This window comes from Carassius carassius, chromosome 6 (genome assembly GCF_963082965.1).
Source record: "Carassius carassius chromosome 6, fCarCar2.1, whole genome shotgun sequence".
NCBI lineage: Eukaryota > Metazoa > Chordata > Actinopteri > Cypriniformes > Cyprinidae > Carassius > Carassius carassius.
In genome coordinates this window covers 26,180,401-26,207,781 of record NC_081760.1, presented here as the reverse complement: position 1 = coordinate 26,207,781, position 27,381 = coordinate 26,180,401, and the positions used below count along the sequence as shown (strand labels likewise).

At 36.9% G+C, this 27,381-nt stretch overlaps 1 protein-coding gene across 1 annotated transcript in view; it reads right to left on the bottom strand.

Annotated features, from left to right (window-relative positions):
• Window positions 1-5,923: 5,923 nt before the first annotated feature.
• Window positions 5,924-27,381, bottom strand: part of LOC132142547 (rho GTPase-activating protein 10-like) — a 59,195-nt gene continuing 37,737 nt past the window's right edge. The window contains exons 17-23 of the mRNA XM_059552501.1: window positions 26,808-26,913; window positions 24,972-25,131; window positions 19,663-19,801; window positions 14,764-14,923; window positions 9,261-9,356; window positions 7,744-7,835; window positions 5,924-6,288 (exon numbers count right to left, since the gene is read on the bottom strand). Coding sequence (XP_059408484.1) covers window positions 6,200-6,288; window positions 7,744-7,835; window positions 9,261-9,356; window positions 14,764-14,923; window positions 19,663-19,801; window positions 24,972-25,131; window positions 26,808-26,913 — 842 coding nt within the window. The 3' untranslated portion in view covers window positions 5,924-6,199. The remainder of the gene's footprint in view (window positions 6,289-7,743; window positions 7,836-9,260; window positions 9,357-14,763; window positions 14,924-19,662; window positions 19,802-24,971; window positions 25,132-26,807; window positions 26,914-27,381) is intronic.

Genomic DNA, 27,381 nt, shown 5'->3' with positions numbered 1-27,381 from the left:
TCTGCTGTAAATCACAATGTATACTACACAAACTTATTAGATTTTTGGCTGGAGAACATCTACTAATGTTCATAGAGTTAAGTATTTCAATTACATTAGAAGGTGTATTTGAATGTAGTGATGAAATGTGCGGTTTCTTTTTTCTTTTTTTTTTCTTAATATTAATTTTGTGAATTTTGGTGATCTGTTCCAGGTGAACTTAAAGGCAGTTCACAAAGTACACACTCTTGTATTGCTTTTGTGACATGCAACTCCCACAGATATATATATACCACTTCTATTTTTCTATATTACTGACTGAAAAAAAAAGAGTGCTGGAAGTTCTATCCATTAGTTTCTGGTTTGATGGAGGCAGATATGAACGTGAGTTTGCAGGGACACATGGACTAAAGTTCAGCCTGTGTCACCAGATAGAAGTCGATTATCAAGTTGACATTCTGATTATTAATTACGAGATGAATGAAAGAGCAATAGGAGAAAAGATAAATGTATGCATGGATGAATTGTTCACAATAAGCGTTTAGAAGCAAGATAAGGTGATTTTTTTTTTATTTAATGTGGTCTTTACACTAGATTAATAAACGTAAGTTCGTTAATTCATTATACCCAACCTATACCTGCCTGTGTTAATAAACTGCACCTTATTTTTAAGTGTTACTGCTCATACTGTAGGTGTTTTACAGATTTAGGTGTGAACTGTAATGAATAACAGTAGGAAGATAGTGAATTGGATCATTGGATGTTGCAGACATCTGAGTGGAAAGAAACAGTAGCAGTAGGAAGAACAGGAATGGGTGAGGGAAAAAAAAAAGAGAAAAAAAACGATACAGTATGTGCAAAGCCCAGTGGAAACCAGAGAGAGATAGAGAGAGAGAGAGATGCACATTAAAAGAAAAGAGGAGAGTAAGTTTGAGTGACAAAGTCATAATTCAAACCTCTGGCAGATTTTAGTTTTAGCAAATTATATTTCTCCAGGGGAAATGAGCATGAATGAGGAAGTGATTATGGTAATATGTGAAGAAAACAGCAAGTCTCGTCTGCATTTACTGGTCTAGCAGTGACGGCAAAATCCTCGGAAAACAGCACGAGAGAGTGAGATCTTCTGACAAAGATAAACATACAGTAAGCTTTTACAATGTAACACCTCCACGTCCCTAGAGAGACAATTCGCCATTAACCTCGTTAGGAGCCGATCTAAAAAAATGTGCTTGTTTGCCAGACTGTGAGAGTAGACAGTATTACTTTTGCTCTTTTGCGCAAATCCGCAGCCCACTCCGAATCTCTCCCAGATTGCCAATAGCGCAAGCTGTGTAGTCCTGCCAGATAAACAGAATCTATTGGATCAGGCAGATTTCAGGGCTGTGGCTTCACACATGGCGGCTTCTGTGCCCCAGATTCTCTGCTTGCAGACACACAATCCTTTTCCGTTTTGTTTTCCACTTTCCCACCTTCCGTCTCATTCATCCGAGATATAATACATGACAGTTAGATTATATTTCATACATCCGCAGCATGAAGTGAATATTCTTATGGCTCCTACTGTAGGTGAATAAGGTAAAAAAAAAAAGACCATTACCATACTTCCCCAGTGGATTTATTACATTAAGAACTGCATTTAGTTTTTTTTTTTATTATTATTGTATTACACATTTTTAATTATCTAACTATATATGCACTAATTTGCATACATTTCCAGAACAGAAATCTGTACATTGGATAAAGACAGGTTTATTTTACATATTAGATTAAAAGTTTTTTGTTTTTTTTACACAGTAGATTTTGGGTCTCTCTTTTTTTATCACTTTATAAATCAGACAATTCATCAGCCAGAAATAACAACAACAACAAACAACAGATCACTATAATTTAGGAATAAAATGTTTCAACTAGCCTGAAACAACACGTAATTATCTAAAAATTGACAGATGTATTAAAAAAATTCAGGGTTTTTGACTGTGGTGTCTTGTCTTAAGGTGCACAAAGAAAGTCTAGGATCTTCACTGTACTATACAAAACAAGGAGGAGGGACATGCCGACTGCAAACTGAGAGCACGGGAGAAAACGAAATGAAAACAGTTTGGTGGATAAAACCAAAGTACACAGCAGCATCTTCAACTGAGATCAGAGTCCAGGAAGCATGGTGCAAATAGTGATTTGATCTTAAATCAAGACCATGGAGAGAGAGAGAGAGAGAGAGAGAGAGAGAGAGAGAGAGAGAGAGAGGGAGTGAAAAGAAAGCAAAAAAAAAAAAAAAAAAAACCCTTATTGGAACTTTGTGGTTCTACTGCATCCAAGGAAACAGAAGTGAAAGGGAAACACAGAGGGAGAGAAAAAAGAAAGCCAGAGGGCGAGAAAGTGAGATGAGGCGGACAGGGATGGTGGGAGGCTGAGTTTGCCCATCTCATTAGCTCAGGCTCATTTGATTATGTAAGCACCCGGCTTTTTCGACACGTTACCTATTTTGAGCCCGCTCACATGTCTCGTCCTATCATCTGCTCTATTAGTTATTGAAAGTCTGTGACCCTGCCATGTCACGATAATTATGTAGTACGTGGCACTCAAACACAGACATTTGCACGCTAATGATGTGTACAGTGCACTGAAGTGTGATATCTGTGATGAAGTCTGGAGGTGCTTTGGAAGCTAATTAGACAGAGGCTGTGACTTACTTCAGTTGTCAAGAAATCTAAATTCATGAAATTACCCTGTTTACCATTTATGCATTCCTGGTTTTATTTTAAATGAGCATTTGATGTTAAACACATAAATTGAGTTGGTAATCTTTTGTGAAAATTCAATAGCTTCCTCCACCTCTGTATGATGACCTTTCTTTTTGTTTTTGGATGATGCTAGCAAAAGTTTTTTTGACCCCTCCCCTCTGGCATAAAGACACCACTTTTCAGAATTTAATCAGTTCTTGAAGTCATTTTCTCAGTAAAGGGAGGGTTCAGCCGAAAACAAACTGTAACTCATTTTAATTCAGTATTAAAATATATTTCTCAATAGCTACATTTACATGCACCTAAATAATGAGTTTATAATCAGACTGAAAAGCATTCAAGTAAACACCTCAGTCTATCCAATCCATCTGAGCTCATTCTGAATGAATGTTTTTAAAAGCTTGAATCCGACTGTTTTCTTAATCATATAAAAAATTTCTTTGCACACATGCACAGTACCGTGATGCCTATGTTTACACGTGAATATTTGCTAAAAAGCTCTTTGGACACAAATGTCAGCTTTTCTTTTAGATATGCACATGTAAATGGATATGTGAATCAGAATTAGGTTTCATATAAACAGCGTTCCAACTCTGAAATCTGACTGGGTTCATTCCAGTTGGTGAGAATTAGTACACATAAACATACCCGATAAAACATGATGTTTACATACATAAAATTAAAAAGTAATCGCTCCACTGCACTAGCAGTTAGAAGCTCTGGTCTCAACTCGTGCTAAATTAACCTAAAATATACACTTTTTAATGGTGTTTGAGCGCAAGAAACAATATTTATCAGACAGTTCATTGCAAATTTTATTGTTGATTTGAAATAATCTTTAAATATGAACTTAATAGGTCACCATATTTTGAGATTTCAGTATTTCCCATTCAAATAGACAGGAGTTAATCTTGCATGCCAAAATAGCTGTTTGAATTTTTGCAAATATGACCAGCATGTCAACTGACTTTCCTTGAAAGTGACTTTGTAGTTTATTTTATCACCCTCACCCTCATATAGCTCCAAACCTATTTGACTTCTTCTGGGGAACACAAAATAAGATCTTTTGAAATATTATGTCTTTTCTTTTCTTTTTTTTTTCTCTCCATACATTCAAAGTTAATTGGGTCCACTGCTGTTTTAGACCTCACTGAGTTTCATTGTATGAGCAAAACACAGAAACAGTCAAAATATCTTCCGTGCGCTATAGTCAGTACAGATTTGGAACAGAATTTTATTTTTGGTTAGACTATCCCTTTAATTATCCCATTTAACTTAGAAATATATCACATTACTCAAGTAAAATGGGTTGCGAATGACGTTTTATGTTGACAGGATCATGAACCACGAAAATCCCTTTAAGCGTAGTTTAACAATCTGCAGTCATGCTGCAAGAAATGTGCGCATTTCATGTGTGTATGATGGGGTCATGAATGGAAACAGGAACAGAAAACAGGAAATAAACTAAACCAGACCCAGTTGCTCCAAATGCAGTTTGTGTGTGTGCTAACCGCTGCACTGTGGGTCCAACAAAATGGTCTATTTTAATGCAAATCGATAGTTTTTTTAAGCACTCAATCCAGTGTATGGTAAGGACCTAAACTGCCGTGTGCTCCAGTTCAAGTCCAATATATGAGGAGGCAGTCCAAATCTGCTAGGAAATTAAGATTTAATCCACTTAAAGGGGAGAAGTTCAATGGAGAAGTTGCAGAGCAGCTCCAGGGCTAGAAATGTGTGGGAAAGAATAGGCAAGTATGCTCTAAATGCAATGTATGCAATATACAACAGTTCATTTACATACAACAGAAATTTGTGAATATGTTTAGAAATTCTCACTTGATGACAGGTGGCAGTGACAAAATGCTGTGTATCCGGGCAATAAAATTACAATAAACCATCAAAATGCTTACTATGAGTTTGAGCCAATCACGAAGCTCTAAAGAATGTAATTCAGGAGTCAAAAATCATTGTTGTTTACAATTTGGAAAGAAATGTCATTAAATGGAACAAAAACTAAAATTAATGACGTAATGAAAAATAACGAACCTTAAATAAAAGCTTGTTCTTTGAATGGATTTCTAGAAAATGGCATCAGCGAGTTTTTAAATGGCATTTTGGTGTGGATGTTTGAATGCAATAATACGGATAAATAACGGAAAGCCATTGCAAAAGATAGCCAGCAATTTAATGGGTTTCATGTGTGAAAGTGGCTATTGTACAGGGGTTAATCTAACCTGGTAATGAAGTTTTGAATTTATCAGACAAGCTCAAGTTCTTCAGCAGAAGCCTTAAGGAATAGTCCCTTTTTGACCTTGATGGGAGCACATCCACACAATTAAGTTAATTGACATTAAGAAAATGACACACAATCTTATTTAATTTTTCATTAAACAACCCTCATATCACAAATGTTGTAGTTTTAGAATTTTCCAGTAAGCACATTAGGGTGTCTACAGAGCCCTGCAGCATATGGCTTCCATTAATTATAGACATTTAGTTTGGCATATAAATAAAAATGAAAAGCAAGATATAAGAATAAAATACTTTATTTATTTAACATTGATCAACAAGAGGTTCAGCATCAAAAAAAAAAAAAAAAACTAAAACAATGGCAAGACATTTGCAGAGGTCACAAATCACTGTCTTAAATAACCGCAGAAACGCAAATTTTTGCACAAAAATAATTATGTATACAACACAGATGTAAGACTTGGCAATATTACATTTTATGTCTTTGTATGGGCTACTTTTTATTAATCTGTCTCTGTTCTCCAACAGAACATTAAAACCTATATACAGAGTAGCAAAAAAAAAATTGCTCTGTTCGAACTACTGAACAGCGTCTCACATGCCATGCATAATAAATTTAAGGCACTGCATCAGTTTTAATCAATGCAAAATATAAAAAAATTGCATACTCAATTTTAATATCAATAACTGACAAGCACTACATTTCTAAGCGATCTAGTTTTCCAATGAACCAAGATACACAACCTTTTCTCCAAACTGACAACGTTCACTGCACTCATATTGTCATATTGTTACACGTTTCCTCATGTTTACTATTATGAATCATCACATGCCCAATTAAATGCAACTTGATAATATGTAATTCAAAGATTCTCAATGCATCTTTGAGTATTGAGGGTACTAATGCTAAACAACTCAAACTACTTGGCTAAAATTACGAGGCATGCGAAAAAAAAAAATGACGTATGCATATTTTCCTACACATATTTACATTTCCAAACTCTAAAAAGTGCAGTCTCTTGTATGTATACAGCATATTTTAGCTTATACTTGAACTTAATTCTTGTGCTAGTAACAACTGTGTTTTTGGATACAGCATATATATTCTCTCTCAATGTCTTTAGTGTGGTGAAGAAGGAGGAACGACAGGCAGTGCCACTGTGAAAGAGCCGCTGATACCATGGATACCATGAATATAAAAAGAAGTGTGAGGATAGTTCTTTTCAGAGTTACAGTATCTCCACATAGTTTTCAGGGATGAGTCCTCGCTTTCCCTCCAGCACACCCTCCAGCCATCCGGGCTCCCTGGAGAGTGTCACTGCAGAGCAAAACCACGGACACACAGGTAAAGTCTTACTGCAGCTCTTCTGTCACACTGCATGTCAGACAAGCAAGAATTCCTCATCCTCATGTGGATAATTAACATGGCTGATGAATGTAAATTACACCACAATGGGTATGAATTAGGAAAGTTTTAAAAACTATAGAAAATCCCTGATGAAGTCTGCTGACTTTTTCTGCATTTTCTGTGTTCATTTTCAGAGAAAAAGAAGCAGAATGGGTTCAAGATGTGTTGAACAGAAATGAAAGAATTATTAAATTAGCAAAAGTGTTTAACAAGCAAACATAAGAGGTGCGAGATTAGTGAATAACAGGTGGAAAGTAATTTTATTGTATTTATTTATTTTTTAGAGGAGAGCAGTGATGATTAAATGGAAGAGCAACATTGAGGAATTACTTATGTTAGGGTTTATGTCTATAAATAAGGATACTAATAGCGGTGAATGTTAATTATCACTGCATACTGAGGATGCTGAACAATGTATTAGACACAAGCCAGGAATGGCACAGAAATTCTGATCCGGAGATTGGTAACGTGTGCAGGCTTGCATGTCTGTACAAGGAGTTACATTGAGAGGACAACCTGTCATTTCAACAAATGTAATGCATTGGAACACCCCGATGAGCGATTTAAAAAAATGGGTGAGTGATGTCCAAGTTAAAGACCCGAGAAATTGTGAAATGATGAACAAAGGAACATGCAGATACCAAGAAATTCATATCACATTTACAATAATAAATTCTGCAAAGTGACTATAGAGACAGAAATATTTACAGAATCAAGAATTCCATCCGGTTTTCATTCTCATTTTGTAGCAAACATGAATATAAAAATAATTCTGCCTTTCCTGGCCTTATTTTTTAATGCACATACTTCTTAATTCTAGCTATTTATGTATTTATTTATTTTTGTAAATTAATTTTTTTTCACGTCAGAATTTCATGCCAGGTGATGCTTTTGCTGGTTTAGATCATTTTATAGAACCGAGGATCACAGGTATTATTCATTTGGTTATTCTTGCATATATATAAATATATATATATATATATAAACACACATTTTTTACAAGTGCATTTTCCATACATAAAGTAAAATGACTTATTATTTGGGGTGCCAGTAAACTAAAATTTCCATTTTAAGTTAAATTGATTGGCTCAAAATAATTTTTACTGTAAGTCAAAGTCAGCAAGAGTTCTGAAAAGCTTTGTCTCTGATAGTGGTCCCTCATTTCCTTATGTTATTCCATCTCCATCTCATTCTTTGTGAATTGATTTTAGGGGATCTTACACCCCTGCCTCACTTTCCTCCCTCCACCTATGCAGATATAAGATCAGATTTATTTATTTATATTTGAGCTTGTAGGACCAGCCAAATCCAATATGTCTGTGGATTCGGGTGAGTGCCTGTGGCAGTGATAACGTTAACACTTACCGTCATGGAAGATTGCGCCAACCTGGAAAGAGAGTTCGGAATCGTGTTCAGCCTCACAGGGGTACACAGCCTTTGCTTTCATGAGGGTGACACTGAAAAATGAGGCAATCAGTTAGTGGGCCTCTCGCTATTCGGAAGCGACTTTCCATCTAGCTGTAAAGTGGATTCCGTGGAAGTTATCAATGAAAGCAGTCAGAGTGATTAGCGTCTATCCGTAAAAATTCCAGAGCAAATAGAAGATAGCCATCAAAGAGTAGACATGTTTCAAAAAAGAGATACATTTTCAAGTAAGCTTCGACAGGATCCAGGCGTATCCTGCCAATTATTACTCAAAGTTCCTCTGGAGTAGATTTTGGAGTACGTTTGCAAAGCGCAAATCCATTTCCAGCCTTTGTGACCAATAAATTCAATGGCTTTTTCCATGACTCATCCACACACACATTCATATTCACTGCATACATATTTAAATAATCTTACAAAACCTAGATTCTATTGTTCTAAAAAAAACCACACACACACAATTTCAAGTCAATTACATAGTTTCCAATGACTTTAAGATTTTATAAATTGTCATGATTTTAATGAATTTTAAAAGATTTGTATTAATTTCCATGACTGGAAGTCAGTGTACCATCAGAATGATTTTAAAACTGATATTTCAAGGTAAATGATAATTATAAATAAAACATACATATAGCTGCCTTTAAGATTTCCATTTGTGACTTCAAAATGCATTCAATACATTAAATTGCAATTAATGAAACCTTTAAAATTGGAAATCAAATAAATCAATAACATCATTCACATTATGTTTTATTACCTTTTAAATATTTTATTAATTCCCATGACTATCAATAATAAACGACCCAGGAAGACACCCAGAAAGCTACTTCAGGAGTTCTAACGAAAATGTGCTCTTTACAACTGCAACAGAAGAAAAGACGTCATTCCCAAAGGTCAGACGTTTTTTGCCAACAGCTTTTTAACAGATTGAAAGACTGATCACCTGCCACTGGTCATCACTCATATTATAGAATCAAAAGTGAATGCATCTTAGTGTCTGGATCAGAACTATAGATCATTGCAATGGCCCCTGCTTGGAAAGTGTGAGACGGAGACAAAATCTGTGCGTGTGTGTACACAGGTAGAGATGGCAGAGAGAGAGAGAGAGAGAGAGAGAGAGAGAGAGAGAGATGAGTTGAGTTGAGCTCAGGCGGTGTGTAGAATGGAAGAAAAAGTGTGCGAGTCGGAGGCTAAACAATGACAGATGAAGACTTTGCGAGTGAGTGAATGCATGTGAGATTGAGTTAATAACCTGAAGCTGAGAGCTTAAGTTAGACTTCGAGTGCGAGTGAAAGAATCAATGAGACAGTGAAAGAGTGTTTGCGGGAAAGTTTGAGCCAAAACCATCCAACTCGCTTAAACTAACAGATTGGAACATATTAATTACGTACTAAAGGTGGCGTGCATAAGCGTATAATGCATGTTATTCAGGGACAAGAGTGTTTACATCTTACCTTTCCTCAGGTTTATTCTTCTCAGTTCCTGCAGATCCAGGTTTCGCCGGTGAAATTGAGGCAGAATTCATCCATGAAGCTGTGGCAGTACATATTCTGCGGAACACAAAATGCCACAAAGTATTTATACTGTACTATCCTCAAGGTAAAAGACGTCAATTCTAGAAATACTGTCAGTAAGTGGAAAAAAATACAAATAAATGCTGCTTAGGTAATGACCCAGGTTTGGACTAATACACTTTGTAGCATTCTACAAATCGAATATTTTGACGCTTCTATGCAACTTTTTGAACATCAAACTCATAAATACAGCATAAACAAACAGCTGAAAGTCAGAGATGACAAAGAAGAGGTAAAAAACAGACACAATCTGCAGCATTCCTCACACACAAACCCCTTCATCATTATTCCTCTTAGAGAGGCTGTGCTGCTCAGACAGTCTCAAAATCTCAGATACGGAGAGAGAAGTGAAGGTAATGAGGAAAACTGCCCAACATCGCTTAGGATCTTGAGCATTTAGAAAATTCAAATAATGCAAATGAGCACTTTAGATCAAAAAAAGCCGATAACAGGATCAGGCAATGCAGGAGATGAACTGCAGAAGTCAACAATAAATGATAATACTGCCACTCATAAAAATTAATCATGCCATGAACAAGTATTTGCATCAATTTAATAATAGAATATTTTCAAATCATATGTATTTATATTCCTTAGAATCAGTCTAAACCAGTTGTTATCAGTAACTGAATCAGTAAAAATCAAGATTCAATGAACTGGATTTATTTATGATAAATATATAAACCTGCTTAGTGTATATTTAAAGCACATTTGCATTATAAGTAAATCTCATTCTTAAAACTAGGTAATCCAAATGGATGGATATTTTATATTTATATATGCAATTAAAATACATAAGTCTTGAATGTATTGTTACAATTCAAAATAACTCTGTTCTATTTTATTTTAAAGTTGTATTCATTCCTGTGAATGCAAAGCATTTTTCATGATTCTTTGTGATTTTTCTTGTTTAAAAGATCATCATATATTTATATAAATTTCTGCAACATTATAAACCTCTTTAGTCACTTCTGAAAAATGGAATGTGTCCTTGCATTAGATATCAGGGAAAAAAAGAAAAGAAAAAAATACACTTTTGAATTTATGTACTTATAATTTCCACTTCGATTTTCTTAGTTATATATTATACATTATGCCATAAATGCTCAATGGCATTCAGTAACATGCCCAGAAAACTGTGGATAACAGTTCAAACAAAGCCATCCTCTTAATTAGATTTGGAAACACAAGAGAATGAAGACTTGAGAGAATTGTGTGTGTGCTGAAGGTGAGGGGAGCGAAGGACTTACAGGAGCAGGAATAGTGGCAGCACAGGGGCAAATGAGGAGAAGTGTACTCCAGCAGCAGAGACAGAGGAAAAGAGAAGGATAGAGAAAGATGTATTCTTATAGTATGTATAGAGTGAGAGAGAGCGAGAGAGAGCGAGAGAGAGAGAGAGAGAGAGAGAGAGAGAGAGAGAGATGCAGTGATTTATGACTCTGCAGTGGGTCTGAGTCCTCAGCTGCTGCACATCAGCATGAGACTCCAGCAGCGCTGCAGTGCAGCAAATCCACTCATTAAGCTCCCACCAGCTATACACACACCTCACACCAGCCGCGCGAGTCCCAGCTAATACACCACACACGCTGTTCGATACACAACGTTCACGCTCACAAATTTCAAATCAAGGTTATGCTAATGGCATTACATCAAAGATCAGATGTCACCAGGGCAATGAGTTGCTCCAGAAAAAAAAAAAAAAAAGTGTTTAAACATTCTTATCTGAACCATCAAACTCTAAAGAAAAGCTAAATGAAGTGGGGAAAAAAGATAAATGCAATATGTTTGCCCTGGCAACCGACAATATATATATATATATATATATATATATATATATATATATATATATATATATATATATATATATATATATATATATATACACACACATGAGGTTTATTACTGTATAAAATTAATTAAAATAGATTTTTACTTTCATAAGATTGATTTCAAAATGCACCTACATTTTTTGCATTTTGTGGTTTTCAGTTGAATAAAAGACAATTTTTCCCTATATATTTCATGGTTGAGGATTTCTACAAAAAAAAAAAGTTTTTTGTCACTCCCCTAATAAATAAATATATATATATATATTTATTTATTAGGGGAGTGACAAAAAACTTGTCCCACGAGAACGACACAAGATTTTCTGACTTTTTTTTTTGTAGAAATCCTCAACCATGAAATATATAGGGAAAAATTGTCTTTTATTCAACTGAAAACCACAAAATGCAAAAAATGTAGGTGCATTTTGAAATCAATCTTATGAAAGTAAAAATCTATTTTAATTAATTTTATACAGTAATAAACCTCATGTATATATATACATATATACATACATATATACATATACACACACATATATATATATATACATATATATATACATATATATATATATGTATATACACACACACACACACACACACATATATATATATATATATATATATATATAAATTGTGAAGAAAAAAAATGCAATCTAGCATATCCATAACTGCCATAATTTGGAAAAGTGTTATGCCTAGATCAATCTGTATTTTCATGTAGCATGTCACAGGACACTACTGTCACTTTTGTTTGTACTGTATATACAGGTGCATCTAAAAAAAAATTTTATATCATGGAAAAGTTCTTTATTTTTTTGTAATATTTGAAATATGACACAATATGTAACAAACAAGAGTTTTTTGTTTTAATTCTGTTGGTTATGACTTACAGCTTAGGAAAATTAAAAAATTCAGTATCTCAAAAAATTTGAATATTTTCTTAAAGATCAATACAAAAAAAAAAAAAAAAAAAAAAAGATTTATAAAACAGAAATGTTCAAGATCTCCAAAGCAGGTTTAATTATGAGCTCGATGCTTGGTTGGAGCTCCTTTTGGACGAATTACACCTTCAGTGCAGCATGGAATGAAGGCGATCAGTCTGTGGCACTGCTGAGACGTTATTGAAGCCCAGGTTGCTTTGATAGCGGCCTTCAGCTCCTCTGTATTGTTTGTCAGATGTTACTTATCTTCCTCTTCACAAAACCCCATAGATTCTCTGTGAGGTTCAGGTCAGGTGAGTTGGCTGGCCAATCAAGAACCGTAATATCATGGTCATCAAACCATTTGTAAGTGTTTTTGGCACTGTGAGCAGGTGCTAAAGTCCTGCTGGAAAAGGAAATCAGCATCTCCATAAAGCTTGTCCGCAGATGGAAGCATAAAGTTCTCCAAAATCTCCTGGTAGATGGCTGCATTGACTTTGGACTTGATAAAACAGAATGGAGCAACACCAGCAGACGTCATGGCTCCCCAAATCATCACTGACTTCAGAAACTTCACACCGGACTTCAAGCAGCTTGGATTCTGTGCCTGTGTCCAGTCTTCCTCCAGATTCCAGACCTTGATTTCCAAATGAAATGCTACATTTATTTTCATCTGAAAAGAGGACTTTGGACCACTGAACAACAGTCCAGTTCTTTTTCTCCTTACCCCAGGTGAAATGCTTCTGACATTTTTTTCTGGTTCAGGAGTGGCTTGGTTCTAGGGTTGTGACAGCTGTAGCCCTTTTCCTGAAGACGTCCGAGCATGGTGACTCTTGATGCGCTGAGTCCTGCTTCAGTCCACTCCTTGTGAAGCTCTCCCAAGTTCCTGAATCAGCTTTGCTGACAATTTTCCAAGGCTGTGGTCATTCCTGTTGCTGGTGCACCTTTTCCTGCCACACTTTTTCCTTCCAGTCAACTTTCTATGAATATATTTTGATACAGCACTCTGTGAACAGCCAGCCCTTTCAGCAGTGACCTTCTGTGCCTTACACTCCTTGTGGAGGGTTTCAATGATCATCTTCTGGACAACTGTCAAGTCAGTAGTCTTTCCCATTATTGTGGTGGCATGTTCTAAACTATCCCAAGAGGTACCCAGTATTTATACTCAAAATTAATCAAACTAATCAAGTTCAAAATGGAATATTCTAATTTTATGAGTTATTGAATTTTTAATTTTCCTAAACTGTAAGTCATAACCAACAGAATTAAAACCAAAAAACCATTGAAATATTTCAGTTTGTGTGCAATTAAATTTAGAATATAAGAAAGTTTGCTTTTTTTTATTAAATTACAAAAAATAAAGAACTTTTCCATGATATTTGCACATGTATGCAAATGCAGATTAATCTAGGGATAACAATTTTCCAAATTATGCCAGTTATGGATATGATGGATTAAAGAAACAATACAATGAATGTTGCACAGTGATCATCACCTGTCAACATTCAAAATCCTGACTCGATATCTAGTTCAGCAAACCCTATGATCTGTGCTCTCCTCCTTCAAGGCCAGAGGTAGAGAGATTTGCAGATAATCAGGTGACAACCTCATGACATATGGACAGGAGTAATTCTGTAAGTGACAGTGCCCCGTAGAAGGGCAAACAAGGCAAACAGCTCTCTGTGTCAATATTGTTTATATGGTAGGGCCATGGCCACCTGTCCCTTGGAAAAACAGCATGCAGGATTTACAGGCACACAGGAATTCACTTCCTCTGATGGCAGTGAGTGGGAAATGGCAGGGAGAGAAGCAGAGGGTTACATAAGACAAGAACACAGACTCCAGGCCAAGAAGAGAAAGCAGCATGCGCTAAAGGAGTAAGAGTAACTCTAATCTATAGGGGGAAATGGGAAAGTGAATGGGTAATAGAGAGATGAAGGGGGTGCAGGATCCAATGGTGGTTTTTGTTATGGAAATTAGTGAGAACAAAATATATCCAAATTTGGAGTGAACTGGTAGAAACAGTGAACAGATGTCTGGACACAAAGTTTATTTCCAGGTGACTCTGCAGAGTGTTGTGGGCTTCTATTAGGATTCAACACAAAAGCCCCAGACAAACACTCAGCATCGAAGAAAGGGCTGTGAAGGAGCAGAGAAACCAGAGGCAAAACCTCGGGCAAATAACACTGGCACCGGATAAGACTCTCAGCCCAATAACTAACTCAAGTCGACAAGCACAGGCTTGAGATCAGAAACAGAACAAAATACCAACAGACACACACACACACACACACACACAAATTAATAAGGTAGAGCTGAAGTGATGGCCAGGCCTTTAGCTTCAATATAGATCGGGCTTTGTGGTAGTTTTCTGCAATCAAATTCTTACCAAATTATTATTTTAAACTAGATAAAAATGTAAAATGGATTAAAACATAATACACCTTCCTGTCGCTGCTTTTTTCTGACCAGTGTTATTTTAGTATTATTTACATACTATTATATATTTTAGCTTTTTTTTATATTACTATTTTTTTATTTGTTTTTTTATTTAATTTTATATTATATATGCAAAACATGAGCAATGCATATTATGACATATGTTTTGGAGACAGGAGAGTCTTTGCTACATACCCAGGGCTCTCTGGCAGGGATGTGCTAATGCTGGCGTGATGATTTTTAGATTTCTCAGGGGGCGTTCCAGAGGCGTTCGATGACTGGGAGGAGACCGACTCACTACTGCCCACTGATGTCTCATCATTAACCAGGGCTGGACTTTCAGAGGATGGAGAGACTGTCAGAGCAAGGGAACAAGCAGCAAGAAACAGTAAGAATGGTTAAGGGAAAAAAATAAACAATACTGCACAAAAGACAATACAGGAATGAAAAATACACACAGACAGACAGAGAGAGAGAGAGAGAGAGAGAGAACCACAAACATTCTTGACATTGATTCAGACTTCTTATGAACACTCCATAGAAATGAGCTTGGTAGCTCTGTGTGCATGTGTCCGGTAGTATACTGTATGTGGTCGGGGAAAACTAAAAACTCTGTATTACTTTATGACCCTATTAAATAATTAGATTTTTTTTCCTCACCCTTTCTCATTTTTCATGCCTTTGTAGAAATTAAAAGACATGTTTTATTTGTTATTGGTTTTAACACTCTTGTGTTAAAAGAGTGACTGCCGTTATATACATTTAAAGAAAATGTTTACACTTAAAGTCCCCATGAAATCTAAATTAAAGTTATTTGGGTGTTATTATCAATATGTTAGTCTGAAGGTTATCTATAAGGCAGTATGCTCCAAAACAATGACAAAATTCGCATTTAGAAGATATAAGCATTCAAAGCTTACAGTTCATCACTTCCGCAAAAAATGGCTGTTTTTTTTTTTGACGTCACATTGTACTTCATCTTATCATCAAATCTTCTGACCAATCAAATGCTCTCTAGAAACCGAAGCGCCCGCCCCCTGAAGTACAGATAGATGCTGAAGACCTGCTGAGATCAGTCACTTGTTCACAGTGTAGTTTTTCCTGTACAGTGAATGGCCTCTAGTGCACAATGTAGGCGATAGGAAACTATTCAAACAGTGTAAATATGCTTTCGATTGGGGCAAATGAGGTCTGGCTTCAAGTTGACCGCAGCAGCGCACACAGTCTAATCCAGACTTTGGCTCCATTCTAGAGACGTGACCGCACGGAGTACATCATTTGCGTGAGTCAGCATATATAAAAAACTTTTACAACTACACAGCCTCAGCATGATTAAGACCACTATTTTGTTTTACTAAGAGTATCATATTGAATCGAAGGGGGAATTTATTAGATTGTACAGTCGTGGCCAAAAGTTTTGAGAATTACATAAATATTAGTTTTCAAAAAGTTTGCTGCTAAACTGCTTTTAGATCTTTGTTTCAGTTGTTTCTGTGATGTACTGAAATATAATTACAAGCACTTCATATGTTTCAAAGGCTTTTATCGACAATTACATGACATTTATGCCAAGAGTCAGTATTTGCAGTGTTGGCCCTTTTTCAGGACCTCTGCAATTCGACTGGGCATGCTCTCAATCAACTTCTGGGCCAAATCCTGACTGATAGCAACCCATTCTTTCATAATCACTTCTTGGAGTTTGTCAGAATTAATGGGTTTTTGTTTGTCCATCCGCCTCTTGAGGATTGACCACAAGTTCTCAATGGGATTAAGATCTGGGGAGTTTCCAGGCCATGGACCCAAAATTTCAACATTCTGGTCCCTGAGCCACTTAGTTATCACTTTTGCCTTATGGCACGGTGCTCCACTGTGCTGGAAAATGCATTGTTCTTCACCAAACTGTTGTTGGATTGTTGGAAGAAGTTGCTGTTGGAGGGTGTTTTGGTACCATTCTTTATTCATGGCTGTGTTTTTGGGCAGAATTGTGAGTGAGCCCACTCCCTTGGATGAGAAGCAACCCCACACATGAATGGTGTCAGGATGCTTTACTGTTGGCATGACACAGGACTGATGGTAGCGCTCACCTTTTCTTCTCCGGACAAGACTTTTTCCAGATGCCCCAAACAATCGGAAAGGGGCTTCATCGGAGAATATGACTTTGCCCCAGTCCTCAGCAGTCCATTCACTATACTTTCTGCAGAAGATCAATCTGTCCCTGATGGTTTTTTTTGGAGAGAAGTGGCTTCTTTGCTGACCTTCTTGACACTAGGCCATCTTCCAGAAGTCTTCGCCTCACTGTGCGTGCAGATGCGCTCAAACCTGCCTGCTGCCATTCCTGAGCAAGCTCTGCACTGGTGGCACTCCGATCCCACAGCTGAATCCTCTTTAGGAGACGATCCTGGCACTTGCTGGACTTTCTTGGACACCCTGAAGCCTTCTTTACAAGAATTTAACCTCTTTCCTTGAAGTTCTTGATGATCCTATAAATTGTTGATTTAGGTGCAATCTTAGTAGCCACAATATCCTTGCCTGTGAAGCCATTATTATGCAACGCAATGATGGCTGCACGCGTTTCTGGGCAGGTCACCATGGTTAACAATGGAAGAACAATGATTTCAAGCATCACCCTCCTTTTAACATGTCAAGTCTGCCATTCTAACCTAATCAGCCTGACATAATGATCTCCAGCCTTGTGCTCGTCAACATTCTCACCTGAGTTAACAAGACGATTACTGAAATGATCTCAGCAGGTCCTTTAATGACAGCAATGAAATGCAGTGGAAAGGTTTTTTTGGGATTCAGTTCATTTTCATGGCAAAGAAGGACTATGCAATTCATCTAATCACTCTTCATAACATTCTGGAGTAATATAAACACTTACTGTGTTCTAACAACAAAACGAATTATACCCTGTTCTGTCCTATATCCTCGTATTTTACCAATATAAATTAAATATACATTTCTAAATTATAGAATTTGGCTGGTCATGCGATTACATTAAGGGTGGCCATACTTTTTACCCAAAGTTTCACATATCCTGCACAAAACTAAAATGCACAGGGGTCCTTTAACCTGAAAATACTGATTTCATTTATCCATTATAAATGCACAAATGCATAGTTTTCCATCTTAGGGCCCCATTTTAACAATCTAAGTGCAAGAGTTTCCGATTACACTTTTGGTAGTATAACGTTGGGAAAAAAGTTTGGCGCCCCCGGCGCATGGTCTAAAAAGGGTTGTCCCTATTCTCTTAATGAGTAATAGGTGTGTTTTTGGGCATAATGTGCAATAAACCAATCAGAGTCTCATTTCCCATTCCCTTTAAGAGTTAGTTGCGCTCGTGCCATGGTGGATTCACTATTTAAATGGCGGAATTTTAAGGCACACAAACTGAACAAGTCTCCAGAGAGCAAAGGGATCTGCTCAGGTGCGAGCAAATAGATAGGCTAATTCTGATACATGCAATGACTATCCATTATGACATTTTTATGTGCAGTCTACACAATAATATTCATTTACACTGTAATGCTTTAATTTTTTATATTTGGCATCTTTTTGTGCTGCTGTGCATCCCTTTGTGTAATGAGCAAAGTGAATGTGCATTGTGGAGAGGAGCATTTTCTACTAATGCGCTCTTTAAATAATACAAAAAAAACTAATATTGCGCCATTGACATTGACATGGAAATCAGGGTGGAGAGGCACACAATCCACGTTGCTTGAGGTCCAGTGTAAAGTTTCCACAGTCAGTGATGGTTTGGGGTGCCATGTCATCTGCTGGTGTTGGTCCATTGTGTTTTCTGAGGTCCAAGGTCAACACAGCCGTATACCAGGAAGTTTTAGAGCACTTCGTGCTTCCTGCTGCTGACCTACTTTATGGAGATTCAGATTTAATTTTCCAACAGGACTTGGCACCTGCACACAGTGCCAAAGCTACCAGTACCTGGTTTAAGGACCATGGTATCCCTGTTCTTAATTGGCCAGCAAACTCGCCTGAACTTAACTATGAACTTAATTATAAAGAGGAAGATGCGATATGCCAGACCCAACAATGCAGAAGAGCTGAAGGCCACTATAAGAGCAACCTGGGCTCTCATAACACCTGAGCAGTGCCACAGACTGAACGACTCCATGCCACGCCACATTGCTGCAGTAATTCAGGCAAAAGGAGCCCCAACTAAGTATTGAGTGCTGTACATGCTCATACTTTTCAGTTGGCCAAGATTTCTAAAAATTCTTTCTTTGTATTGGTCTTAAATAATATTCTAATTTTCTGAGATACTGAATTTGGGATTTTCCTTAGTTATAATCATCAAAATTAAAAGAAATAAACATTTGAAATATATCAGCCTGTGTGTAATGAATGAATATAATATACATGTTTCACTTTTTGAATGGAATTCTTTTCATTTTTGATGATATTCTAATTATATGACCAGCACCTGTATATTATGTATTTCATAGCAGACATACAGTACAGACCAAAAGTTTGGACACACCTTCTCATTCAAAGAGTTTTCTTTATTTTCATGACTATGAAAATTGTAGAGTCACACTGAAGGCATCAAGGGCTATTTGACCAAGAAGGAGAGTGATGGGGTGCTGCGCCAGATGACCTGGCCTCCACAGTCACTGGACCTGAACCCAATCGAGATGGTTTAGGGGTGAGATGGACCGTAGACAGAAGGCAAAAGGGCCAACAAGTGCTAAGCATCTCTCGGGGAACTCCTTCAAGACTGTTGGAAGACCATTTCAGGTGACTACCTCTTGAAGCTCATCAAGAGAATGCCAAGAGTGTGCAAAGCAGTAATCAAAGCAAAAGGTGGCTACTTTGAAGAACCTAGAATATGACATATTTTCAGTTGTTTCACACTTTTTTGTTATGTATATAATTCCATATATAATTCCACATGTGTTAATTCGTGGTTTTGATGCCTTCAGTGTGAATCTACAATTTTCATAGTCATGAAAATAAAGAAAACTCTTTGAATGAGAAGGTGTGTCCAAACTTTTGGTCTGTACTGTATGTGATAACTAATTCCTTGTGGTGTTTTGCTTGACCTTACTGTGCTTAAAGCTGATTAGTCTCTCGTACCTGTTTGAATATCCAGCACCTGTGGGTTGTATACAGCCAGCGGGCGGTTCTGCCGGCTGAGCCTCTTGGACTGTCTGGTTGGAGCACAGAGGTGTGTAGTTTCTAAAGATGGAGAGCTGCTTGGAGCATGCCCGAATATCTAAAAGAACAAGAAGTTAATGGGATTTGCTGGCTAGACTGCGATGTGTGTGTTTGTAAATCAAAGTAAACAGTCTGTTTAGAGTTGATGCCTGCGGAGAAATGATGATTATGTATGCGAGTGCAAATGTGTGGTGGTAAAAACAAATAAAGATTCTGGTTGTGCTCAAGACATGAATCTTAAAGGAACAGTCAATCCACATGCAAGTATTTCATAACCTGTAGGACTTTCTGTCTTGCATGAATCACAAAATAAAACATTCATAGTAGAATGTTCAAATTGCTCTTTTCTATATAGTAAATGATGATTATAACTGTTAAGCAAGACTTTTAATCCAAGATTTCCAGGGAATAAGGATTTAATTCCACTCTGTTCCTCGCTCAAAAGTAGTGAAGCACCAAACTGAGCTACTTTTCCTCCCAAAACACCAAATTAATTAAACCAAAATGAAAATAAACGTTATTAATTTTGGACGATTGTTTATGTTTTTCAGGGTGTCATGTTCTCAGGTGATAAATAAGACCAGTCGTGTTCTCAGGTGATTAATAAGACCAGTCGCATATTCTTTGGCAACAAGCCTCTTGATTTTTTAAAGATAAACACACTTTATATATTACTACTCCAGCATTATTCTAGGTCACAGTAAAGTTGGTCACTTTTACTGAAGAAAAAAATACTGACACAATCAAAACTCATCATTGGAGAAGTTCTAATTAAATGTAATTGTTTTGATCAATTGTCAGGATGTTTTCAAAGGGGTGGCCAGGAAGGCTATTTGTGTTTGACTATAAAGTATTGGACTGTTTTAGGGTCCAAAACACAACTAAATACAATTAACTTGTACTTAATTGTAATTGAGATACAACCCGAATTCCCGAAAAGTTGGGACGTTTTTTAAATTTTAATAAAATGAAAACAAAAGGAATTTCAAATCACATGAGCCAATATTTTATTTGAATCTTTTCAATACAGTTTTGAAAAGATTCAGCTGGGAGAACATCTAGTGATTAATTAAGTTAATTGATATCAGGTCTGTAACATGATTAGCTATAAAAGCTTTGTCTTAGAGAAGCAGAGTCTCTCAGAAGTAAAGATGGGCAGAGGCTCTCCAATCTGTGAAAGACTGCGTAAAAAAATTGTGGAAAACTTTAAAAACAATGTTCCTCAACGTCAAATTGCAAAGGCTTTGCAAATCTCATCATCTACAGTGCATAACATCATCAAAAGATTCAGAGAAACTGGAGAAATCTCTGTGCGTAAGGGACAAGGCCGGAGACCTTTATTGGATGCCCGTGGTCTTCGGGCTCTCAGGCGACACTGCATCACTCATCGGCATGATTGTGTCAATGACATTACTAAATGGGCCCAGGAATACTTTCAGAAACCACTGTCGGTAAACACAATCCGCCGTGCCATCAGCAGATGCCAACTAAAGCTCTATCATGCAAAAAGGAAGCCATATGTGAACATGGTCCAGAAGCGCCGTCGTGTCCTGTAGGCCAAGGCTCATTTAAAATGGACTATTTCAGAGTGGAATAGTGTTTTATGGTCAGACGAGTCCAAATTTGACATTCTTGTTGGAAATCACGGACGCCGTGTCCTCCGGGCTAAAGAGGAGGGAGACCTTCCAGCATGTTATCAGCGTTCAGTTCAAAAGCCAGCATCTCTGATGGTATGGGGGTGCATAAGTGCATACGGTATGGGCAGCTTGCATGTTTTGGAAGGCTCTGTGAATGCTGAAGGGTATATAAAGGTTTTAGAGCAACATATGCTTCCCTCCAAACAACGTCTATTTCAGGGAAGGCCTTGTTTATTTCAGCAGGACAATGCAAAACCACATACTGCAGCTATAACAACAGCATGGCTTCGTCGTAGAAGAGTCCGGGTGCTAACCTGGCCTGCCTGCAGTCCAGATCTTTCACCTATAGAGAACATTTGGCGCATCATTAAACGAAAAATACGTCAAAGACGACCACGAACTCTTCAGCAGCTGGAAATCTATATAAGGCAAGAATGGGACCAAATTCCAACAGCAAAACTCCAGCAACTCAGCCTCAATGCCCAGACGTCCTCAAACTGTTTTGAAAAGAAAAGGAGATGCTACACCATGGTAAACATGCCCTGTCCCAACTATTTTGAGACCTGTAGACCTGCTCATTTTGTGCATAAAATTGTAAACTTTCTCAGTTTAAACATTTGCTATGTTATCTATGTTCTATTGTGAATAAAATATTGGCTCATGTGATTTGAAAGTCTATTAGTTTTCATTTTATTAAAATTTAAAAAACGTCCCAACTTTTCCGGAATTCGGGTTGTAGTTGTAAATTAGATCAAACGTCACCTCCAGGTATTTTAATAAAGGGGCTCACTATAGCTTTATTGCTCCGTCAGCTTAATTTTGGTTCTCAACACCCCCAAAAGCTTGTTCTCCATCATTGCATATTCATGGATGAGACATGCAGATATCTACATATTTCAAAGTTTTGTCAACCTTCACTGAATTTTATATAAATCAATAAACTCAAAAAAATTAAATAGTGAATGTTTAACATTCTATTAGTTGTCAAAATCAATTAATTGCAACATTTCTGTCAAACCTAAATCGAACTGTTAAAAAAAAGTTCTATTTTGAATCCCCATGTCCAAGAATGTGAAAAGGGGCGGAGCAGAAGTCAACAGCAAATATATGCCAGAATGTAAAATTAGTTATTTAATCCATTTGAATGTGTTTTCATTTTCCGTACTTCACAAATTATTGAAAAATTAGTGCATGTTTCTAGTACAAGTGCACTGTGCTCATATTTACTTGTGCATTAAATTTAAAAAAAAATTAATTAAATTTCAGCTTGCGCCTTATATTCTGATCTCGAACTGCAGAATATTTTAGTACATGCATTTAAGAGACGTTCTTAAATGTGACGCATATATACATGCATGCACAGTTTTGCAGCTTTAATCACCTTTTTGGTAATTTCACGACTTCACTGATGACAGAACAATGAAGTTGTATACTGATAGTTTCTTGTGTTTCTTGCTTTATTTATTATGAAGTGATATATCTGCGTACAGTTGAAGAGTGTGTGCCTTGAGCACAGTAAAACGGCTGACAGGACAGGAAAGTTTGCTTTTCTAAGTTTTACTGACATATATCCTAACAACTTCTCATCAGACTGTGCTGCCAAAGCTCATTTAGCGCCTGTACCTTTTCCGCACTCGTTTAAGTTGAAGTGCATGTCTGAAAAGTCTCCTGGTTGTTGTGGTTGTAAAGAGATACATAGGTTCTGTGTCTTAATAAACACATTTCTTGTCAAGAAAAAAAAAAAAAAAGAGACAAAACCTGCAGTGGTGAGTGGGGTAGCCAAGGTTAGGTTAGTGATGGCTACAGCCAACCCATAGCTCCAAACATTTTTCAAAACTTCTCCTTTAGTGTTCCATGGAAAGAGGAGAATAAAACAGTACGAGAACAACAAGAAAATTAATAAATGCGAACTGTCCCTATGTAAGAGGTGTCTGCAAGCTTCATTAACAGCATGCTGTTAAAATAGACATCAAAAGAGCTCTCATGAGAGTTAAGCCTAAATAAGAGACACCCAAGCATGTTGCCCAGTTTATTGTGAAACTCTCAAACTGACGTCAAATCTGAAAGAGTGGCAGCCATTCAGTGACAACACAGGACTTCATTATAGTCACGCAGTATTTATATTTGAACCCCAGATGGCTAGTGTGAGTGACAGAGGTTAACAGAAGTGTGGAAGTCTCGACAGGGTTAAACAAAGGAATGAGAGAGCTGGAAGAAGGGATAGAAATCTGATACTGCTGTGAAATTCTGCAGACGACAGCAAAGCCTGCTCTCTCTCTCTTTTTCCATCTCAGTCTTTGCCCATTCCTCTCTTTCACTGTCTCAGACTTTCTACCTCATCTTTCTCCTTCCAGCCCTGCCTCTCTTGTTACCCTCTGACCCCTCTCTCTCTCTCTCTCTCTCTCTCTGGCCACAGTCTACACACTTTTCCTCCTTCGTTTCTTCTTTGTCTCGCAACATTTTCGACTTCTCTCTCTCTCTCTCTCTCTCTCTACAGATGGACCTGAATGCAAAAACAGTGTCTGTTGAGTGTATCTGGGGGTATCAGCAGTCTGGAGAGGAGCTAATCAGTCTGCTGCTCTGCAGAGTCATTCCTTCTCCTGAATCTCAACACTTCACTCACTTATCTCAACTTGCATCAAAACAACATCAAGGTCAATATCATTTGGTCTCGTCTGCACATGTACGTAATATTGTATGATGCTTCAGATCTGCTTTTCATAAACAAAATATACTGAGAAATATTTGCATAATTACATATACCAAGTACACATACTGTAGTACGTTCTTATCCTGTAATGTATAATAAAACAAGCATAATTCTGACATATTGCTTTGCTTATGCCTTGTAATACTGTGTATAACTACTGCATCAAATTTAACAGTTGTTCTGTCTACATTTTAAATCAAATGAAATCTCTATTGAAGTTTTTGATTTAATACTGCTGCTACTACTACTACTACTACTAATAATAATAATAATAAATATTATTATTATTATTTCATACACACCTTTCCTACAGCCCAAGATCACTTTGCAAAACAGAATATCAAATAGTAAAAATCAAATCAGCAAAAGTGATTAATAGATCCCAGTGTTTATTTATAATTACTGAACTGAAATATGATCATCGGGGACAACATTGTGCATTGTTTGAAAGCAATCAGCCGGTTTCAAATGTAGGCTGAATAATTTAGAGATTATGAAATAATCTGACTCCTCCTCCCTTTGTCCTTCAGAATGAACCCCATTTTAGGATTAACTAGATTACGGTCATCTCAAGCTGACTAAATCAGCATTTTAACCTGTATTTTAGGCAAATGAGTGTGGCGGTCCATCAGAAAGAAAAGAAAAGCTGACTGAGCAGTGGCCAGTCAAAACACACATGGCTCCCCCTCCTGGCTGTAGAGAGAAGTACACCAGGCTCAGTGTAGACAGACTTAGAAAAGTCAGTCAAATCAACTCACTATCACTCTCTATAACTCACTATCTGCTCTCTATGATGTGATACTCCCTAAGTTTTTAAACCTTATGAGCAGCCAACCTAGACAACTTTTTTTTGGCAGCACACCAGGTGTTGGAAGTCTCACCTTTTCATGCTGTTCTATGAGAATCTCCACCACAATGTTCTGGAACTTGAGGTCCATAATGGCTGCCACTGTATCTTCCTGCGGCCTCATGAGTGTGGGGCCAAACACTACACCAAGGTTCGCCACTGTCATCAGGTTCTGTTTGCTGTTGGCAGCAACACTACACACACACACACACATATAATTAAAAAATAAAAATAAAAAGATATGATTAAATTGCTTGAATGACTGAAAAAATATTGACATTATTGCACATTATTTGTTTTGATGAAAGATGTTAAGAACGTTTTGCATTGTTTTTGTATTTGATTGTGAAACTATATGCATTTAACCTTCCATTAGAAAGTGTCTTCAGTCTCACTGCAATTTATCCATGAAAAACTTGAAAACACAACATTTTGAAGTTTTTAATTTAGTAACTTAAAGATCACAAGGGTGAACTTTAAAGTCTGCATTCTTTTTTTTTTAGATGGAGAATTGTTTAGTCAAACTTCATTACTCATATTGTCCATGCAAGTCAATTTGTAAAATATCTAAACAGAGTAAACTCAACCATCCTCTGAACAAATGGGTTAATTTGGATCATCTGACTTGGAATCAGGAATTTGTCTTCTTCCCTTTAGTTCTTCATGTAGCATATACTGTCTGAATTACATTAGCTCAAACAAACACATTTAGAGAGAGTGCCCTTCGAGAGAGAGAGAGAGAGAGAGGGGGAAAAAAACCTACATAAACTATATATTGAAATAATATATCCAAACCAAAATGCACTTCTTCCTGTGCAAATGGCTATAAATGCCTATTTTGAGAAACAGGTGACACTTCTTTGAAATTTCTGAAATGGGGAAGAAAAAAAAAACCCTCATTAACATTCTAAGCAATAGGGAGACCGTTTGCTATCATGTAACTTTAATGACAAATTTTGGTCTGAACACTTTTGTCCGTTTCAGAAAAATGCAAACTAACTGCAGGTATCAGAATGTCATTTTGCATTTTTCACTTTCACAGGGTGCACTTTGAAAATAAATAAACAACACACGGAGAACAACAATTAATCACTTCTCTAATTCCAATTCAGATATTATGGCAACATTACGCTTTTTCCTCTCCATCTCTGATGGGTCTGCAACTGTGCCAACTCCTAAAGCATTTTGCGAGGGCTGGAGACGATGGAAGAGGAATTTAGTGGTGGATAACCTGAATTTAATTTCCAATTGCACATCCTTAGCTGCCAGCAAATCCCACTCTATATTTTGAGGAGACGCGTCTGCCCAGTCACTGATTGCCAGAGGTTAGGGAGATTATGCGCTCATCTTCAATTTGCTTACATTCACATTATATAAAAATGTGATGCCTGCGGTAAAGCATTGTAATGATAGTTAACAGTATTTGGAAATCTCTAACTAATCTAATCTCTTACAGAAGCTGTTGCATAACTCTCTTCTCTAAGTGGGCAGTTGCTGGATGGAATGGACTTGTTTTCTCTAGAAAGATGTTTGATCTAGATAACAGCATGGACCGTATGAAAGTCCATGTGGAAATCTCTTCTCTCCAGAGTGTTGTCTGTTTGTTGCGGTAGCCTACAGATGTTTGTACGGGTGCTTCCTGTAGGAAGGTGTGTCTTCTGTGCACTGACGGTAAGAACGGAATGAGGGAGAAAGCTGGAAATAATGATAGAAAATAGTGGCTGATGGCCAAGAGAAGTAAAAAGGTTGGTGAAAGAAAACAGAGGATGTACACACAATAAAAAAATAAAACAAATCTAATATATATATATATATATATATATATTGTGAATACAGATAGAAAGATGGAGAAAAACCAGTTTCCACTCACTTGGCAAGATGATTGGTAATCAGACTGAGCACTAATCTGTTCCTCTCTGGCAGTTTATGAACCAGACAGTGAATGGCCTGAACTCTAGATTCTGGAGTTGCACTCTCTGTGTAGACAAAAAATTATAATAATAAAAAAAGTGTGTGTGTGTGTGTGTGGGGGGGGGGGGGGGGGTGTTAGGGGGTTGGTTAGAAGATAGCATGTACATTATGCAGTTTTACGATTTATACCTAATAAACCTACATGTAAATGATTATGCTTAAATATGTTTAATTAGATTTATAGACAAATATAGATGTACTCCCATGTATAAATACTTATATGTATAATACAACCCGAATTCCGGAAAAGTTGGGACGTTTTTTAAATTTTAATAAAATTAAAACTAAAAGACTTTCAAATCACATGAGCCAATATTTTATTCACAATAGAACATAGATAACATAGCAAATGTTTAAACTGAGAAAGTTTACAATTTTATGCACAAAATGAGCTCATTTCAATTTTGATTTCTGCTACAGGTCTCAAAATAGTTGGGACGGGGCATGTTTACCATGGTGTAGCATCTGCTTTT